Consider the following 18,010-nt stretch of genomic DNA (forward strand, 5'->3'; position numbering starts at 1 on the left):
TCTCCCCCTATTGTTCGTCTCTACCTTCGTTAGGTAAATTAGAAAACCGAGAGAGAGAGAGAGAGAGAGAGAGAGAGAGAGAGAGAGAGAGAGAGAGAGAAAGGGAAGATTTTTCTTCGAAGCTGCTCGACTCGATTCGGCTCAATTCCATTTCCGTCGTTCAAATACTCCCCCTCCCCCCTCTCTACTCGTACAACAAATCTTCCAACTCCTCTTTGATGAGAATTAATAAAGGAAGAGAAACGTCGTGGTTCACGCGTATATTTTCGGAATTAATTAATCGATTAAATCTCGAGGGGATCGATCTCTCGCGCGGCGATCGCGATTCCGCATGGTTTGACCGGCGCGTGAAACATAACCTAGAGTCCCCGGAAGGGTATGGAGGATCTCGCGTAGAGAAAATTTGGGGAGACGGAAGGGGAGGGGGGGGGAGGGAAGGAAAGGAATTGGAAAGGGAGGCGTAGAAGCGGAGGCGGGGGCGGAGAGATGGTGCAGAAGCGGCGGCGGTCGTGCGCCTCTTTTTCCACTGTCGAGTGCAACGAACAGAAGCTGCGCGGTTGGGGAGGCGTTGAAAACGCGCAGCCACCCTCGAGCCTCGGTCGGTGCATGCGCAATGGCGTATCGATCCCGGAGAATCCGAGATGCACGTAACATCATCCAGTGGTCCATTGGCTGTATACAGAATACCATTTCTCCGCTCATCCGCGGCGCCGTTTCACCACGCACAGCCGTTTCGCAACGGGTGACGCGTCACAGTGATGCGAGACCGTCGCGTTCCCGATCGCCGCCCGAACGCACGAATCGTCAACGTTTCGAGGAATCGAGGCGCCTCGTTATGAGACGAACACGAGATCGACTCTCGTGAGAAGAGGAGCACTCGAGGAGATTGAACGGGAATACCAAGTAAATTTTCATTCAACTTTGTCGTAAACATTGCGATCGACCGACCGACCGATCGATCGATCGATCGATCGATCGCTTTGGCCCAGATCCTTTTCGAATTTTGTCGAACGAGTTAACGCGAATTATTCGAAGGAAATTTAGGAAATTTTCTCTCGAAAATTTCTACTTGCGACTTGAAACAAATTCGAACAAATTCTTCTGTTTTATAACTCGAATCATGGTTTCATAGTTTCGAGAAATTTGAACGAATTTTGAAAATTTATCTGTATCGATTAAATAGTTATGCCGGCGTGATTAATTCGGAACGAAATCGAATAATACGATACTCTGATGTAAATATCGCGGACGCGGTTGCACTCGAAGTAATAATTAATCTCAAAAAAAAAAAACGTTATTATTCGCGTTTCGTGTATTTCAATGAAGAATCGATACAACGCAACAAGTCTACGATCCCACTATCTAATACTCCGATATATATATATATAGCTAAATTGTCAAAATTAAATCCACGTATCGAGGATAAATGTTTATCCCACGATTAATTTCCATATTTGTTTCAACAACAATTTTCTCTATAAATGAACAGGATGCCGATTGGATCTGAATCCCGAAACTAGCTACGCATTTGAAATGATACTTCAGGCGATCATCTTGATCCTCTCAGCGAGGATATGCCACGGCAATCCGGACGCGAAGAGGCTGTACGACGATTTGCTGTCGAATTACAATCGGCTGATTCGCCCCGTTTCGAATAACAACGACACCGTAGTCGTTAAACTAGGACTTCGCCTGTCCCAACTGATCGATCTCGTACGTGGCCTTTTTATCTACATAATAAACAACATGGTTGTACGAAAACACCGTAGGCGAAACATTCGAAACCGGGTATTCGAAATTTTTTTTAGAGTAACGCAATAATATTGAAAATTTGCAGAATTTGAAGGATCAAATTCTCACGACAAACGTATGGCTCGAGCACGTAAGTCATCGGTCGAGATTATATATCGAATCCCCGGGCGAAGCATCGTTTAATCATTCGAGACGAATTGCAGGAATGGCAGGATCACAAGTTTCAGTGGGATCCGGCAGAGTACGGAGGTGTCACCGAACTCTACGTACCCAGCGAGCACATATGGCTTCCCGACATTGTGCTCTACAACAAGTACGGACAAGTATTCTTTTTAAATCTAATAAAATCTTTCCTTTTCCGTCCAACTCCTTTTTTCGGATCACGAAATTGGAAAATTGGTTTCAGCGCGGATGGGGAGTACGGGGTTACCACGATGACCAAAGCTATCCTACATTACACGGGCAAGGTACTGTGGACACCTCCGGCGATTTTCAAATCCTCGTGCGAGATAGACGTCCGATATTTCCCATTCGATCAGCAAACTTGCTTCATGAAGTTCGGCTCGTGGACTTACGACGGTATTCAGGTAAAAGGAAAAAAAGAAAGAAAGAAACTTCTTTCCTCTAACAATCACCGTTCGAATCTGATGCTCAGATCGACTTGAAACACATTAATCAAAACATGGGGGACAAAGTGGAGATCGGGATCGATCTTCGCGAGTACTATCCCAGCGTGGAGTGGGACATACTGGGAGTTCCAGCCGAGCGGCACAAGAAATACTATCCCTGCTGCGACGAGCCCTACCCAGATATCTTCTTCAACATCACCCTCCGTCGAAAAACGTTGTTCTACACGGTGAACTTGATCGTGCCATGCGTGAGCATCTCGTATTTGTCGGTGCTCGCGTTCTACTTGCCCGCGGACTCGGGCGAAAAGATCGCCCTCTGCATCAACATCCTACTATCCCAAACCATGTTCTTCCTCTTAATATCGGAGATTATACCATCGACCTCGTTGGCGTTGCCTTTGCTCGGCAAATACTTGCTGTTCACCATGATCCTCGTCGGTCTCTCGGTAGTTATAACGATCGTTATATTGAACGTTCATTATCGTAAGCCGAGCACCCATAAAATGGCGCCCTGGGTGAGGAAGATTTTCATAAGGAGATTACCGAAACTTCTTTTGATGAGGGTGCCCGACGATCTGTTGAACGATCTTGCCGCGCACAAGATGCACGGTAGAGGGAGATCCGGGAAGAAAAGCAAATTCAACGCTGCTGTCGCGGCTGCCGTGCAATCATCCTCGATAGTCTCGTCCCCGGATTCAGCTCGGCATCAACGGATCGGCGGTGAGCGTCGATGTTATATATATATATATATATTTCCATTCTTACGATGTTCTATTATAAAAAATGATTGGATTTCAGGATGCAACGGATTGCACACGACAACCGCGCATAACAGATTCTTGGGAGGCATCGGTGGATACAACGGGCTTCCCACGGTGATGTCAGGCTTGGACGAGTCCCTGAGCGACGTAACGCCCAGGAAAAAATATCCTTTCGAGCTCGAGAAAGCTTTGCACAACGTGATGTTCATTCAGCACCACATACAACGGCAAGACGAGTTCAACGCGGTGTGTATTTATTTTTGAATGGGTAAAAGAGTTTGTTGTTGTTGTGGTTCGTTTATATAATCTGGAATTTTGAATCGAATTGGACAGGAAGATCAGGATTGGGGTTTCGTAGCGATGGTTCTCGACAGACTTTTCCTATGGATCTTCACGATAGCTTCGATCGTCGGCACGTTCATCATTCTCTGCGAGGCACCGGCCCTTCGCGACAACACCAAACCGATCGACATGGAATACTCCTCCGTGGCCCAGCAACAATTCCTTCCTCACGATGATTTTTTGGAAACTCTCGTGTAGAAATTTCCTCGAGAGTAGACGTGCAAGAAAGCCAGGGTGCTGACGTATCTCTTATTAAAAAAACTTCATCATAGTACAATGTCGCGTCAATCAAAGATACTTCTTCACTTTCTTGTTTCTCACTCGTCGCGGGGAAATTGGGCATTTGTCCAAAATCCGCGAATCAACACCCCTTGGCTTTACATACTTTACATACTTTTTATTAGAAGATATAAGATTTTCAATAATCTCGAAATGTCTAAAAGTACTCGACGGTATATAATACTCACGCGCACATGACGATTAAGTGCTCTTGAATTAACAATAAACGTGTTAACCGTTCAGCTAAACAAAATAAAAAAAAAACAAAAAAAAAAAAAAAAAAAGGTTGCAATATTACTTGTAGAAATTTTGTAACATCGATTTTAAATCGTAGAACGTACAAAACGGAGTATCAATTGCCCATCAAAGTCTATAATAAGTACGTATATAGGGAGAAACATTTTCTGCTCGAATCGCGATACCTTCCCGATGAGCGATCAAGAAAATTGTTATATATAGTATATACGTAATTTTTTCAACTATTAAAAAAAATAATATAAAATCAATCTTTTTCATTAAACGTTTTCAAAAAAAGAAACGAAATATATATATATATATATATATATATTCAGAATCGTTCGATATCTTGTATGACTAAAAAAAATTAAATAAACGACAATTATAATTATAGTTTTATCGTTTATTCATGATTATATGGTTGTTTGTGCTATATTTTATTTTTTTTTATAACCAGATCAAATTCAATTCTCCCATTTTTATCGACAATATATATATATATATATATACACTTCAAAAACCAAAATATAATTTATTATATAAAACACGTATACAAGAAAAATATCGTACATTAAAATACACATATATATATATATATATAAAACGCTAAAAAAATTTCATGTAAATTACACGTAAACCAAATAAAGCAAGAGATAATAGCGACGTTACTCAGAATGAGAATTTGACATTAATATTAATCATTGTAGCTGATTCAAAAGACATATATATGTATATAATACATAAAAAGAACAAAATAGTATAGCGAGTATAAATATGCGTAGAATCATAGAAATATTTGAGTGAAAATCTTAAATACGTGAAACATCAAACAACGTGTGAATCTCTATTACGTAATGTTTCGTTAAATATTATCTTTCTGGAATTGCAAGGGAAGCTCGAAGATATTTCCTTCACACACAAAATTATTCTTTCTGTTTGGTACACCCGTCTATAGAAGAGAATTTCTAACAGTTATCAATTAATATTTCATATAAATTGCTTGAACAGAGTATGATACACTACTCGAGAACGGAAATAGATAATCTAATATATCTTGTTGCTAATATAATAATTCGAATAAGTTTCGTTCAATATGCAAATCCTTTTGCAGTCTGCATAAAAATATCATTTTTCATACGATAATTTCTATATACTATGTAATATGCAAGAATGTATTTCACATAAAATCCCGGAAGCACCAATAAAATACAAAAATAAAAATGCACGAATATTATTGCGAACAAGAAATGGAACAACTTTCTATGCTCACTATCCACTAATCGTTCCCTTTTCTTCTTATACGCTAATGAAACACGTTGAAAGAAATAAGGGAACAATTCCTCGCCTAACCAGAAGAAACATCGTTTCTCCTTTCTTTCCACGCGAATTTCACTCTCTCTCTTTCTCTCTCTCTCTCTCTCTCTCTCTCTCTCTCTCTCTCTCTGGCTCTCTTTTTCCTAGAAAATTTTCCTAAAGCTAGGTAGAATATGACAAATGCAAGTAAAAACAATACTGCTCATCAGTTCAACACTCGAAAATATCTTTATAATAGTATTACGCACGCTATCTCTAAATTCGACATGAACACACTCGAACACATCATCTCACTTATATCGGATCGACATGAAATCTACAATCATCGAGACTATTGTACATTATAGTATACTGCAATCAGATCTCATTTTGCAAGGAATAAGCGTCACATATATGTATGTATAATAATACGACCTATGACAATCTTGTCGGATAAATCTTTCTCTTAACTTACTGTACGCGACAAGCAGGGAAATATCGATTAGTTCCCATAATGTTATACTGATTAATACATAATGTAATATGTAAATATATATAATGCAATGTGCGATAATACATATTACACAATGTATTTGATTATATAAAGAATCGCGTAACAATATACAAGTTTACGTGTCCCAGGTTTGACTCAACCCTTCCACGTACCGATATAACTTTTGCATTTCGGACAGAAATGATGGACACTCATGAAGTTGCTCATACAATACGGTAAGCATGAGCAAAGGCAACATCTGAAATTTGAAAGAACATCGGTCAAAATTATTTTTTTTTTTTTTTTTTTTTTTACGCTCTAATAGAAAACCACATACACCAAGACAGAACGAGAACATATTTGGAAAAAAACCGTGCACTTGAAAGCTAAGAGAAATGCCATATTATAAGTAAAGAGGACCCATATATAAATATTTTAGTGTTTCCAAAGTGAATAACTAGAGATCCGTGCGTTATTTCCGTTAAAGCGATACTAATAAATCTGAAGTCGGAATAAACAAAACCAAGGCCAGTAGTAAGTCAATTAAAAAACAATCAGGCATGTATTCTGATATATAAAACTCGTGTTATAAATTATTACAAATATTCTTAATATTTCCTATTCCTATTTTTTAAAAAGAAAATTATATTTGTATTGAACAATTACAAGAAAAACACAAAGAAAATGTTGAACAAAAGATAAATTAAAAATAAAATAAGCAGCAAAAGCTATTAATTTTTATAGCATAAGCAATGCAGCAAATATTTAAAAAATTAATATACACTCACCCAAATAAGCAGAGCAAGATACAGCATAGATGAGCACAACGCTGATGATCCGACATTGTGGAAGTTTTAATACTAGCATGACAAGTGGGACACGTTGTTTTTGTTGGATTTGGACTCAGAGAATAAATCATTGGCTGATAGACAACTCGGACTTCCGGTTGAGGCACCGCATTCGGATTTGCATTATATTGTGTTTGTGGCTGTGGCATAGATTCGCTGGGCCCAGAATAATTCGGTGGATATGGCACCGTCGTCTGATTCGATGGAATTATCTGAGGAGCGTTATCTGAAATTCCAATTAATCTATTCGTTCAATTGTGTATCATTAAAAATTTATTATTATATTTTATATATATATATATATATATTTATATATTGATTTATAATATAAAAATAAAATAACACGTACGAGGCATAGAAGATGGCATTGGCATAGAAGATGGTCCCACTGGATATGGAATTGCTACTGGAATGTTTGGTTGCCGAGATACACGAGCTGCATTTTCAACAGCCTCCTCATAAGAAGGAGGTGCCGAAGGTGGAGGAGCCGAGGGTTGAGTACTTCCACTAGCGAACGCCATATTTTTTTCCATTTCTTCTAAAATAATATTTAAATATAATTTTAAATATCTTAAGAAAAATAAATATCTTATACATGTACTATCAATCGCATACCGGATAAATCTAGCTTTAATTTAATAATATAAATAAGTTGAATTAAAAATTATGGATGCTATCACGTTTAAACATAAACAAAGATAGACAAATGAGCGCGAAAGCGCGTATATGCGAATAGAAAGTTGAACGGATATTAAGTAATAGAGATAATGCAAAGTATGTTGGTGTATAGAACCGTTTCTAGAAAATTTAGAACCCATCATACTTACATTCGTGTTCTTTGTTCCATCAGATATTACGTTATGGTCTTGCTTCAAACTTGGATTATATTATTCAAACGTAATTCGAATAACCACTTAACCTCGATTCAATGTGAAATTGAACGAGTAAATTGTAAGAATATAAAAATTATTACGTTTGATACATAAATTATTAAATATGTAAATTACAAAGATCTTTAGTTTAAATCAGTAATTTTCAATATTTTTTATCTCATATAATAAAAACGTATAAATTAATTGCTAAAATTCTATGACATATAAAAAAATACATTAAATTCTTTAAAATATATATTTTTGATTAATTTCCAAAGAAAAATATTTTTTTTTCCTCTTCCAAAATTATGATAAAATATTAAAAAATTTGAAAATAATAATATTTATTACTTTTTTTCAATTTATATATAAAAATCTTGAGCACACTTATGAATTTCTCGTGGTACATTAATATACCATACCAATTGAAAGTTACTGATATAAATAAAAGATCTTTCAAACGCAAATATATGACACTAACGATAAAAGAATGTACATATCAAAGTCTACGACTTAAAGCAAATTTAAATTATTAGTCATAACAATATTCAGAAAAATATAATATATAAATTAAAAACTTTATGAAATATAAAAAAAATTCATAATTTATTTCAATAAATATTAAATTCATAATAATTTTTTGTCAAATAATGTATACGTAACATGATTATATAAGCATTTAATTAGTAAAAACACGAGAAATGAATATTGGTTTTTTTAATTTAAATGCGTTGAATGTATATGACGTAAACGTTTAATGCATCGATGTAACTCTTTTTAGAATTTTAATAAAACTATTTCAATTAAGATTATAATATATTCTAACCTACATAATCATCCTACCCCATAACCAAAAAAGAATAAATTATTTACAAAGAAAAATAAGAAAAGATAATATTCTTACTAAATTGATTTCTCAAGATTTCGAAGTCACGTAGTCGCTACTTGTGAAGAGGAGGTTAGTTATAGTTGAACACTCCGAATTAGTAATGACTTGTATGCACCATAGAAGTATTGATATACATATCGTACTACTAGATAATTAATTATTTCGTAACATTATATAACATTTTTCACGTATTTATAAAAAAAATTAAGAAAACTACACAAAACTTGGCAAAAACTGTCACATTAACATAACTGAAGCGACAGACAAGAGTCTGTTGTAATTTTTACCAATGACCAATCAGAGCATTGGTATTATTCCAGAAATGAAATTCAGGAAAATGGCGCGGAATATTTTAAATAATATCATAATGCAAATAATTATTATTAAAATAAAATCAATTGATAAAAATTTTATTATTTATATAAAATTTTTATTATTTTTATAAATCAAAAAATTTTTTGTATATATATAAAATATACAAATATTAATAAAATATTAAAACATTATTTGATTCATTTTGATTCGTAGTATCGTGTAAACTTTTGCCGCGTTTGGATGATAGTATGGTTCGATTTTTAAATAAAAAAGTGCAATATATTTATCAAGAGATAATATTGATAGTGTCTAGAAAAGAAGTCAGGTCTTAACTCAAATTATTGTTTTTGTAAGTAAAAATATAAATTTAATTAATATAATAATTTTTAAATATTTCAAACTCGATGTTATTGAATTTTATTGGCAGAATTGCCAATAGACGAGTGATTCAAAAAAATTGTTGACTCTTTTAACAATATTTTAAGTATATTTTACATGTTTATTATCATATATTTATATTATATTGCATTTTTATATTAGTTATCTATAATCTGAAAATTTAATTTAATTACGAAATTAACTTTTGAGGAATTTTTTTTGGATTCATTTCATAAATCTTTTATTGTAATAATTTGTTGTATTTTATGTAATTCCATGCAATTTATATTTTACATATTTCACATGATGAATTTCAATATAAATAATATAGACAAATTTATAATATTTTAAATATATTTCTTTCTTTTTTATATTAATTATAAGTTGGTAACAGTTTCTGCCAGATATTTCTGTTACTTATTTAATACAGAAGTTTATAAAACATTCTATCAAATGCGTTTGAAATTATATAATTGAATTTTGTATATTACTTACTAAAATATACGAAAATGTAGCAGTATATATAATAGTGAAGATTTAAATATAAGATTGGAACACAAAAAGTTCCTTATAGGTTAGAAATCATGAAAATAAGTTTGAATCTTATGTTTCAAATGCTAAAAGAATAGTATTTTAAAACAAAATGAGATCATTAAAAGATATTCGTTAAATATTTATATTATATATATAAATGAATAAAGCCATATTTATTATATTAAATTGTATAATATAATATTTTCAAAATGATGCATTATACACCTTGGATCCACCATCAAACAATGCTGGACAATCATCAATGTTATACACCGTATATAAATACTGTACCATCTTACACACATAATAATCATGAGCAACAACATATTACAGAAGAAGAGAGTGAACAAACAGGAGATGAAACACATGATACAATGACTTCTGCTACATCAGGAGAGCGTAGTTCTAGTGCTGATATATTTAGATTAGAATTTGCAGCAGCCCAATGGTCAAAATTAGTTTCAAATGCAGAAGGTCTTTTTACTAAGCTTATGACAAGTAATATTTTACCTCATACGGAACAAGATCAAATTGAACAATGGCTTTGTATGAAACAAGAATATGAAGAATGTATTGCTAGTGATGATACTGGTAGTTTACAAGGTTATACAGAAAATGCAAGAAGATCATTAGAAAGAATAGAAGAAGTAACTGAAACTGATGAAAAAACAGATGAATCTATACATCAAATGGAAAGAAAAATTAAAATAAATTGTTCATCTAGTTCAGAAAGTGAATTATCTGAAACTAACGATGATGATGAAGAAGAAGAAGAAGAAGAAGAAGATCATAGTGATGTTAGTTCAGAAAATCCAGATTTCTTAGAAAAATTAGACGAATGTATGAATAAACTTAAAATAGAAACGGATAGAATAGTTGATTCTACAAGGGACGAATTTAGAGAAACAAATATAGAGATTATTCCAACTGTGGCAAGATCTATAAATACTAATAATAATGTTCTTGTAACTAGAGCTGTTCCACTTAGAAATCCAAATTCCAGGAGGAATTCAATGCTTCCTGGTTCTGAAATGTGTAATGAAGTATTAGCCTTCAATGATAGCCTTAAACCTAACCAAAATCAAATTTTAGATAATAAAACTTCAGCATTTACTAGTATAAGAATATTAGACAATTGTGAATCTGAAACAATTATTAATGAAAATCATACGACTCATAATGATAATTCACCAGATTTATTAATTGATGCTTTGAAAACAACAGAAATGCCAGAGCCAATTAAGGAATTGAAAACATTGACATTAAATAACGAAGCAAAACAAACTCAAGTAAAAAAAATTCAATCAGATTTAGATGGAGCTCATAAACGTATAGAAGAGCTACAAACTACTATTAAAATCAAAGAAAAATTCATTGCAGATATGATAAAAAATTCAGATGCACGCGCTAGCGCAAAACAAAAATTTCAACGAAAATGGAGTAAATTGGAAGAAGAATATTATAATACAAGAAGCCAATTGGCTCAAGCTGAAAATGCTTCTATCTACAAAGATTCAGAAGAAAAGTCTGCCCATAAGAAGGAGATTGAATTATATAAAAACATGGCTATTCATTATGAAAAGAGATTGATGGATATTGAAATGATAAAACAAATTGCAGGTGATTCTGCTAAAAAGGTATTAGAACTTGAAAGTTCCTTAAATACATCTAGAAAACAAATGGAAAAATTAAAGAAACAGTTGAAAAAAGAGGAGGAACGTAAGAAACAATTAGAAGAAGAATTAGCAGAGGATCAGAAAAAAATTCGTGATCTCGAAGAAAAATATAACTTAACAGCTTCCAAGTTGAAGGAGATGCAATCGGAAAGCGAGGATGAGAAAAATAATAGTAAATCTAAAACCGATTATTCTGATAAAAAAAAGAATTTATTAGACGTTAGTGCGAGAATATCGCATCTTGATCATGTTTTAAAAGAAAAATCAATGGATTTGGAAAGAACGGCTGATATAGACGAAAAAGAAGCTTTGCGTCACGAAATTCGAAATCTACGACGTACTCGTGATTGTCTAGTGGACGAAAAATGCGATCTAGATGAAAAATTTCAAAAAGAAAAGACGCTATCCACTGTAGAAGAGAGGAAATTATTGGAATGCGGAGAAACCATCGAAGCGATCGATGCTATGATCGAGCATAAGAATGAAATGATTTGTGGGCGGAAGGGATTCGATGAAAATCAATCACAGCGTGAAAAAGGGGAAAGAATGTTAATGGAAAGATTGGCGAAACTTTCAGATGGTGAAATGAGAACTTTATTCTATAAATATTTTCTAAAGGTAATTGATTTAAAGGAGAGTTCAAAAAATCTAGAAGTTCAAACAGCTGAATTGGAAAGTCATATAGAAACTCAGGAATGGCAGATTCAAACGTTGACAAATGCTTTAAAACAAACTAAATTGGAAGCAGAGAGGCGAATAGTTTTGATGCAAAGAGAACACGAGGAAAAATTACATCTCATGTTTAGACATTTTGCAGAAGAAACTAGTAGTTCTGGTCATGAAAGACTGGACAAAGATTCCGAACTTGCGAAATATAAACGTGAAAATAGAACGTTGAGGAAACGATTAGCAGACGTTGAAGCTCTTTTGAAAGGTCCAACACCACCACGTACAGCTAGTCCAGCAAAAATATCACAGCAAGGATTGAAACAAATTCCACCATGTAATCGACCAACAACCAAAGTAACTAGGCAGCGAAATAAATTGATAATACAAAAAACTACTGACTGCGATAAGAAAAAAAAATGAACTTCTTTGAGAAGTTTATTATACTTTATGTTTCTTTTCTGTTAACATTTCTTTTTTACTCTATTTTTTTATCTTTTGTACAGTGTCTAGCAATTACATTACTAATTTGATAGTACGTACAAGAACGCTATCATTTTTTTTAAACGTACATTTTATATTAAGTATCCAGAAAAGTTTTTATCGTTTTCTAATTGAAAAATTAAAGAAATATCGATAAAAATTTTTCTGAACATCTGATATTATTTAAAAATACATTCAATAGATTCTTTCTGATTATCGCAAATATTCAATTTCAGGTTTTCAGAAAACAAATCCTCCAAGTATAATTTGCAATAAAGATATGTAATTTTGTATTCATTTTTCCCTCTTTCGTTCGTTGTCAATCAATATTTATTATATAATCATAAAGTAGACTCGATTTATAGTATACTCATAAAATTAAGAATATTGAACCTCAATCAAAATAGCATTTGCATGTTTGCCAGATCTCAATTAATAGAAAATAAGTATTGCATTTAAATATAATAAATACAATCAAATATTTATTACATTGTTAATTATTTAAAGAAAATAAAATCCGAATTATTGATGATCAATTAAATATATATCGTTGTATTAAATATAGTATAAATATTCGATAATACATTGTACGCAATGCGCAATGTTAGTAGTTCCATTTAGTAACGATAGATGCATTTTACACTTGATAGTGTAAAAACAGATCTTAAATAATTTATATAAGATAATATTCTTTAACTTCCGATATATTATTTATTGCAATTTTGTAAATATATTAATAATATACATTATCGAATACAATATTGAATCCTTTAGGCCTTCGCTGAAATATAATATAATAATTTATTTATAATTTATGAAATCATTAAATTCCTATAATACACACACGAAAGTAATAACAAGGACGGAAAGAATTAATATCACCTTTACATTTTCACAAAATGAAATCTAAATAAATATTCGATTATTGAAGAAAAAAATGTGTTCTTCATTCTATGATTAAATACAGAATTATTTTATTTTTACAATTTGCAGAAAAGTATATAATTTTTTTTCTTTTTTATGTATTAATTGATATAAAATTAATAAAAAAAATTATATTAAAAATTAATTTTTAAAATCAATATATTATGTATATTATTTATAAAATTTCTATGAAAATTTACCAATAGTGGTTTCCGTAGTGTAGTGGTTATCACGTGTGCTTCACACGCACAAGGTCCCCGGTTCGATCCCGGGCGGAAACATTGATATTCTCTTTTTCCCATTCTTCTCTTCACTTGTGATATTTTTGCTAAAACAATTTTAAACATCGCTAAAGAAAAAATTTATTTATATTTTTTTATTTTTCTTTAAAATTATTATCTTTTTTTTTCTCGAAATTATTTTTATTCTAGAAAATTAATATTTTCTATACATATATCAAAAAAAAAAATTAAAAATAATAATATTTGTATAAATAATAATATATTTTTATACTACATTCGTGATTTATCAATATAAAATAGGAATAAAAACATTTTTTTTTATAATATATATGTCATTAAAAAGAGAAATGTACTAGAGATATCTATATAACGTAGTAATTATCTATATAGTAGCAATCGTGTCAAAACCATGTTGTGTATTTTAAACGACGTTGCTACCAAGTGTCAGGATGGCCGAGCGGTCTAAGGCGCCAGACTCAAGGTTAATCCCCTTTTCAGTCCAAGACTGAATCAATGTGCATTCTGGTCTCCATCTGGAGGCGTGGGTTCGAATCCCACTCCTGACAAATTTTTTCCAATTTTTTATAAACATTCAATCCCGAAAAAATACCTTGTATCTTAATTTTTGTTAAAAATATTTTTAAATATTTTCGGATGCGGACAATCAACGCCGTGTATCTTGAGTTCAATTCTCATTGAAATACTTATTTTTTTTATTCCACAGAAATAAATGAAAAACATCATGTTACGCGAGACAATAGCGAAATAAAATAATTATTTTATTTTTATAACCATAAAGTATTTCGTTTTGTTCGAGATTCAACAGTTTCTTTAAAATTTTAGGCGGATAAATTGTGCATTAGATACAATAATAATATTAAATTACTTTTTAATATAGTGATAAACATGTGCTTGTAGTAAAAAAATTAATTTAACGAATTTTTCTCGTTATCCCGACATTTAAGTTGTACTAATTATAAATTTTACTACTCGATTATTCCTGTTATCACCTTATGTCGAGTAATGAAAAAGCACACGTTCGAAAATCCGGTATGGTCTAGTGGCTAGGATACCTGGCTCTCACCCAGGCGGCCCGGGTTCGATTCCCGGTACCGGAATTATTTTTCTTACATTGATTGACAAAAATAAATTACCTTTTTTTTACTTTTAATCGGTCACTTTACCGATTTACCTTCAATCGAAGTAGAAATCGTAAGTCTCTAAATTTATCTACAACTCTTCGAGATATTACTTGTACCTCACGTTAGATCTCAAACATTCATTAGCTACCGTATTCGCGATTTATTTGATGTACAAAATACGGTTGTTATTCGACAACACTGTTGCCTTACACTATTCTTATTCATCGCGTAAATGCCTAGTAAGACGTAACTCCGCTTGTCTATCGGTATGCAATCACTGTCATTTTTATCGACATTTGCGGAAATGACTTGTAGACCCAACACGTGTATCCCTATCCACTCTATAATTCCGAAAAACGGTCGCAATTTTCTCGAGAGGTATCGCGTCAGAGCGATTGAAAATAACCTATGGTAACTTGTCAGGGTTAAAGTACGTACGTACCGTGCATAAACTAAATTACGTACTCGCGAGATACTTGCACGACGACTTTAAGAAAACTTTTCTACTTACTCTCGTAGTCGTAGGAGGACAGGTTGCCGATGGCATCCGGTCACGAATGGATGAAATCAATTCGAAGATTAACGAGCATTAAAATTAATTATTTGAAGTGAGAATCGCGACAGTAAATTTGTCGTTCGTCTAATAATTATTGCAAAGATTTGTTAAAAATGATATCTTTTCGGGAAACAGTATATTTTCCGTTTATTACAGGTACAGTGGCCTGGGAGAAATCGACTCAAGTTGCTCGCATATTTTGAAATGCGCGTATTTCGTGTACAAAGTATGGATGTTGGTAACGATGTGCATCCTAGCGATCACCGTATTCGCCGATATTTACGCGAATATGGACAATTTGTCGATCACAACCGACGATGGCTGCATCTTCGCTGGAATCTTCGTTGTGATATTCAAGGCGATGAACCTTCAGATTCATCGAGGAAAAATGAAAAAATTGTTGGACGATATATTCAAGTGTGGCGACGATCTCTGCGAATTTTCCGGTGAGTGAATTATGAAATGATAAACGTTTTTTTAATGCTCGCCTCGATTTTTTCATCGTTATTTCATTCAATTTCGATTATCATTTCTGTCCATCGAATCTTGGATGGAATAAAACGATCTCGGAATAAAACGAACGAAACGTGAAACAGGTAAAATTAAGAGCACAGAGTCGAGGATGTGAAATGACGCAGCAAATGATGCACGTTGACTTCATTAATTCCACTCCGTCACTTTTCCATACCCTGTTCCACCCCCTCCTCTCTTCACAATCTTCCCTCCTCGAGTCCTTAACCAGGAACTTCTTATTCAGAATTACTCGGCATATTCCTCGTATTTCGCTCAGCTTTCCAACGTACGACGCACACTTTAACTTCTTGGTTATTGGCGAACCAACACATTCGCCGAGTGTAAACGTTATAAAACGTTTGCAGCAATTGTCTCGGTTTCATTTAAGCTAATTGATCGTATGAAATTTTTTCCCCCTTTTTTCGTAGAACTCGAAAGCGTTAAGGAAACTATCGACAAGTATTACACGCGTAACAAAGTGATGTTCTACGGATTTTGCGTGATAGGAGGTTGTCTAGGATTCGCTCTGTTGTGCTTCACGCCGATGGAGGACGGTTTGCCGATCAGGGCAAAGTATCCTTTGAACACGACTATATCACCTTGGCGCGAGATCAGTTTCTTCGTGGAAACTTGCGCCGTTTCTGGTGGTTTGTTAGGAATAATCGTGATGGACAGCATGACGACTTTCAAGTGCAGCTTGATCACGATGCTGTTGGACGCGTTGAATGTCAATTTTGAAAATTGTCACGATGAAACAGTGGAACAAGTACGTGGGACGAAAAGGAGAAAAGAATTTCTCTTCTTAACTTTCGTGATTAAATTTTTCGTAACCTTCGTTTCTTATCCGCAGACGACGATCGACGTTTACACGGATGGTGATAAGAAAAAACGGGACAAGAACAGATTTCTCGATCGTTACGAGAGGTGCCTTCGATTTCATCAACGATTAGTAATTATATCGAAGGATTACAACAATATCTACAATTTAAGCATGTTCGTTCAGATGCTTTCGAGCACCACGATCATATGCCTGACTGGTTTTCAAGCTGTTGTGGTAAGATAGGACTGAAGATGAAGATATAATCGCCGGGTCGAGTGTATCGTGATCGATTTTCATCGGTCGAAACAGGTCGGAGGGCAAAGTTCGAATATTATGAAGTACGGGATTTATCTTAGCGCGGCTATGTCCCAACTCTTCTACATCTGTTGGTTAGGGAACGAGCTCGACTACGCGGTAAGGATTAATCCAATGGATTGAATGAAATTTTGTGAAACGAATTATGCGAAGAGGGAGAAAGAAAAAGGACGAATCATATGAATTATCGTTCGTAGAGTTCGACGTTGGACAAAAGTCAGTGGTTCTCGGGCTGGCATCACGAACGTTTGGCCGGTGTTGCTCGGATATTCACGTTGTCCACGGTGTTCACCAGAAAATCGATAATTCTAAGAGCCAGTGCATTTTACGTCCTTTCTTTGGAAACTTTTATCGTGGTTCGTAGACGGGATACCCTTCACCTGGATATACCAGATAATCTTGTTATTAATAGGCCGCAAACTGCGCTCCATCCAAAGAACACGTATTTACATTGCAGATTATAAAGAGATCCTACTCATTTTTCACCTTATTGAACAACATGGATTTAACGGGTCATTAACACCGCTGTCTTTATTCAACATGAGAAGAAGACCGTTTACACGCGCGTTTAGAGGCATCGATTATACATATATTCTTCGGTTTGAAAACGGTAAAACGGAAACTTAATCCAATGTTTCAGCGTTCCACCGTGATAACACACATAATAACGTAAAATTAAGAATAGAAACCCTATCGTTGAAGTATTCGTCAATCGTTAAAGTTATCCCGATAACTCGTTCCCTCATCACGCTCCATGATCCTCTTCGGGCCAGCAACCTTGCAAATCATTAGTCGGACGGGATTGTTCGAGAAATTTACCGATTCGTTCTGTGTTTGTTCTGCTCGGTAATAATTGCGTTACGATAATAAACAGTCTTGTTTCTCAATGTTTGAGAGAGAGAGAGAGAGAGAGTCAAGAAATCGAACAATTAATTCCTCGTTTTTAACCTTTTCGCGATTATTATAATCGGGCTGCATAAGATATCGTACGAAATGACGAGCGATTCGAGTTATCGCGCATTATCGAGTATATTATATTTCTCTGGAAACA

At 33.8% G+C, this 18,010-nt stretch overlaps 5 protein-coding genes and 3 non-coding genes across 13 annotated transcripts in view; 7 read left to right on the forward strand and 1 right to left on the reverse strand.

The window, feature by feature from the left end:
• Positions 1–658: 658 nt before the first annotated feature.
• nAChRalpha2 (nicotinic acetylcholine receptor alpha2) lies at positions 659–4,393 on the forward strand. 2 transcript variants are annotated; one of them, XM_012492873.3, is made up of 8 exons: positions 659–903; positions 1,490–1,713; positions 1,838–1,882; positions 1,956–2,065; positions 2,159–2,339; positions 2,408–3,101; positions 3,180–3,388; positions 3,476–4,393. In XM_012492873.3, exons 2-8 carry the CDS (start codon positions 1,534–1,536, stop codon positions 3,680–3,682), a joined length of 1,626 nt encoding a protein of 541 aa, XP_012348327.1. In that variant the 5' UTR covers positions 659–903; positions 1,490–1,533; the 3' UTR covers positions 3,683–4,393. The 2 variants fall into 2 exon arrangements, with proteins under 2 accessions (XP_012348327.1, XP_086768829.1); XM_086912703.1 differs by having other exon boundaries at positions 660–903; positions 3,480–4,393.
• LOC147658835 (uncharacterized) lies at positions 4,383–8,720 on the reverse strand. Of its 4 annotated transcripts, XM_086912869.1 has the most exons (5): positions 8,411–8,690; positions 7,462–7,553; positions 6,984–7,172; positions 6,575–6,860; positions 4,383–6,045 (listed from the first exon to the last, which is right to left on the reverse strand). In XM_086912869.1, the coding sequence occupies exons 3-5, from the start codon at positions 7,165–7,167 to the stop codon at positions 5,943–5,945; spliced, it is 573 nt and encodes a 190-aa protein (XP_086768995.1). In that variant the 5' UTR covers positions 7,168–7,172; positions 7,462–7,553; positions 8,411–8,690; the 3' UTR covers positions 4,383–5,942. The 4 variants fall into 4 exon arrangements, with proteins under 4 accessions (XP_086768995.1, XP_086768910.1, XP_086768955.1 ...); XM_086912784.1 differs by lacking the exon at positions 7,462–7,553 and having other exon boundaries at positions 8,411–8,720; XM_086912829.1 differs by lacking the exon at positions 7,462–7,553 and having other exon boundaries at positions 6,984–7,169; positions 8,411–8,702.
• A 737-nt stretch (positions 8,721–9,457) lies between these two features.
• On the forward strand, positions 9,458–12,986 carry cos (kinesin-like protein costa). Its single transcript, XM_012493426.3, has one exon. The coding sequence runs from the start codon at positions 9,832–9,834 to the stop codon at positions 12,385–12,387; it is 2,556 nt and encodes an 851-aa protein (XP_012348880.3). The 5' UTR covers positions 9,458–9,831; the 3' UTR covers positions 12,388–12,986.
• A 593-nt stretch (positions 12,987–13,579) lies between these two features.
• TRNAV-CAC (transfer RNA valine (anticodon CAC)) lies at positions 13,580–13,652 on the forward strand. Its single transcript has one exon. It is a non-coding gene; the product is annotated as a tRNA-Val (tRNA).
• A 404-nt stretch (positions 13,653–14,056) lies between these two features.
• TRNAL-CAA (transfer RNA leucine (anticodon CAA)) lies at positions 14,057–14,179 on the forward strand. The gene is made up of 2 exons: positions 14,057–14,094; positions 14,145–14,179. It is a non-coding gene; the product is annotated as a tRNA-Leu (tRNA).
• Positions 14,180–14,659: 480 nt separating this feature from the next.
• Positions 14,660–14,731, forward strand: TRNAE-CUC (transfer RNA glutamic acid (anticodon CUC)). The gene has a single exon. It is a non-coding gene; the product is annotated as a tRNA-Glu (tRNA).
• Positions 14,732–15,185: 454 nt separating this feature from the next.
• On the forward strand, positions 15,186–17,612 carry LOC105736866 (putative odorant receptor 92a). Of its 2 annotated transcripts, XM_086913622.1 has the most exons (7): positions 15,186–15,363; positions 15,468–15,757; positions 16,253–16,590; positions 16,675–16,878; positions 16,954–17,058; positions 17,157–17,315; positions 17,417–17,612. In XM_086913622.1, the coding sequence occupies exons 1-7, from the start codon at positions 15,296–15,298 to the stop codon at positions 17,477–17,479; spliced, it is 1,227 nt and encodes a 408-aa protein (XP_086769748.1). In that variant the 5' UTR covers positions 15,186–15,295; the 3' UTR covers positions 17,480–17,612. The 2 variants fall into 2 exon arrangements, with proteins under 2 accessions (XP_086769748.1, XP_086769712.1); XM_086913586.1 differs by having other exon boundaries at positions 16,253–16,878.
• The window catches only part of LOC100865051 (shavenoid), a 60,682-nt gene continuing 58,366 nt past the window's right edge, over positions 15,695–18,010 (forward strand). Inside the window, exon 1 of the mRNA XM_086913022.1 lies at positions 15,695–15,757. The gene's annotated coding sequence lies outside the window, so the exon portion shown is untranslated. The remainder of the gene's footprint in view (positions 15,758–18,010) is intronic.

The sequence above is a fragment of the Apis florea genome, unplaced genomic scaffold, assembly GCF_048593485.1.
Source record: "Apis florea isolate Af1SG1 unplaced genomic scaffold, ASM4859348v1 contig_1615_pilon, whole genome shotgun sequence".
NCBI classification, from domain to species: Eukaryota; Metazoa; Arthropoda; class Insecta; order Hymenoptera; family Apidae; genus Apis; species Apis florea.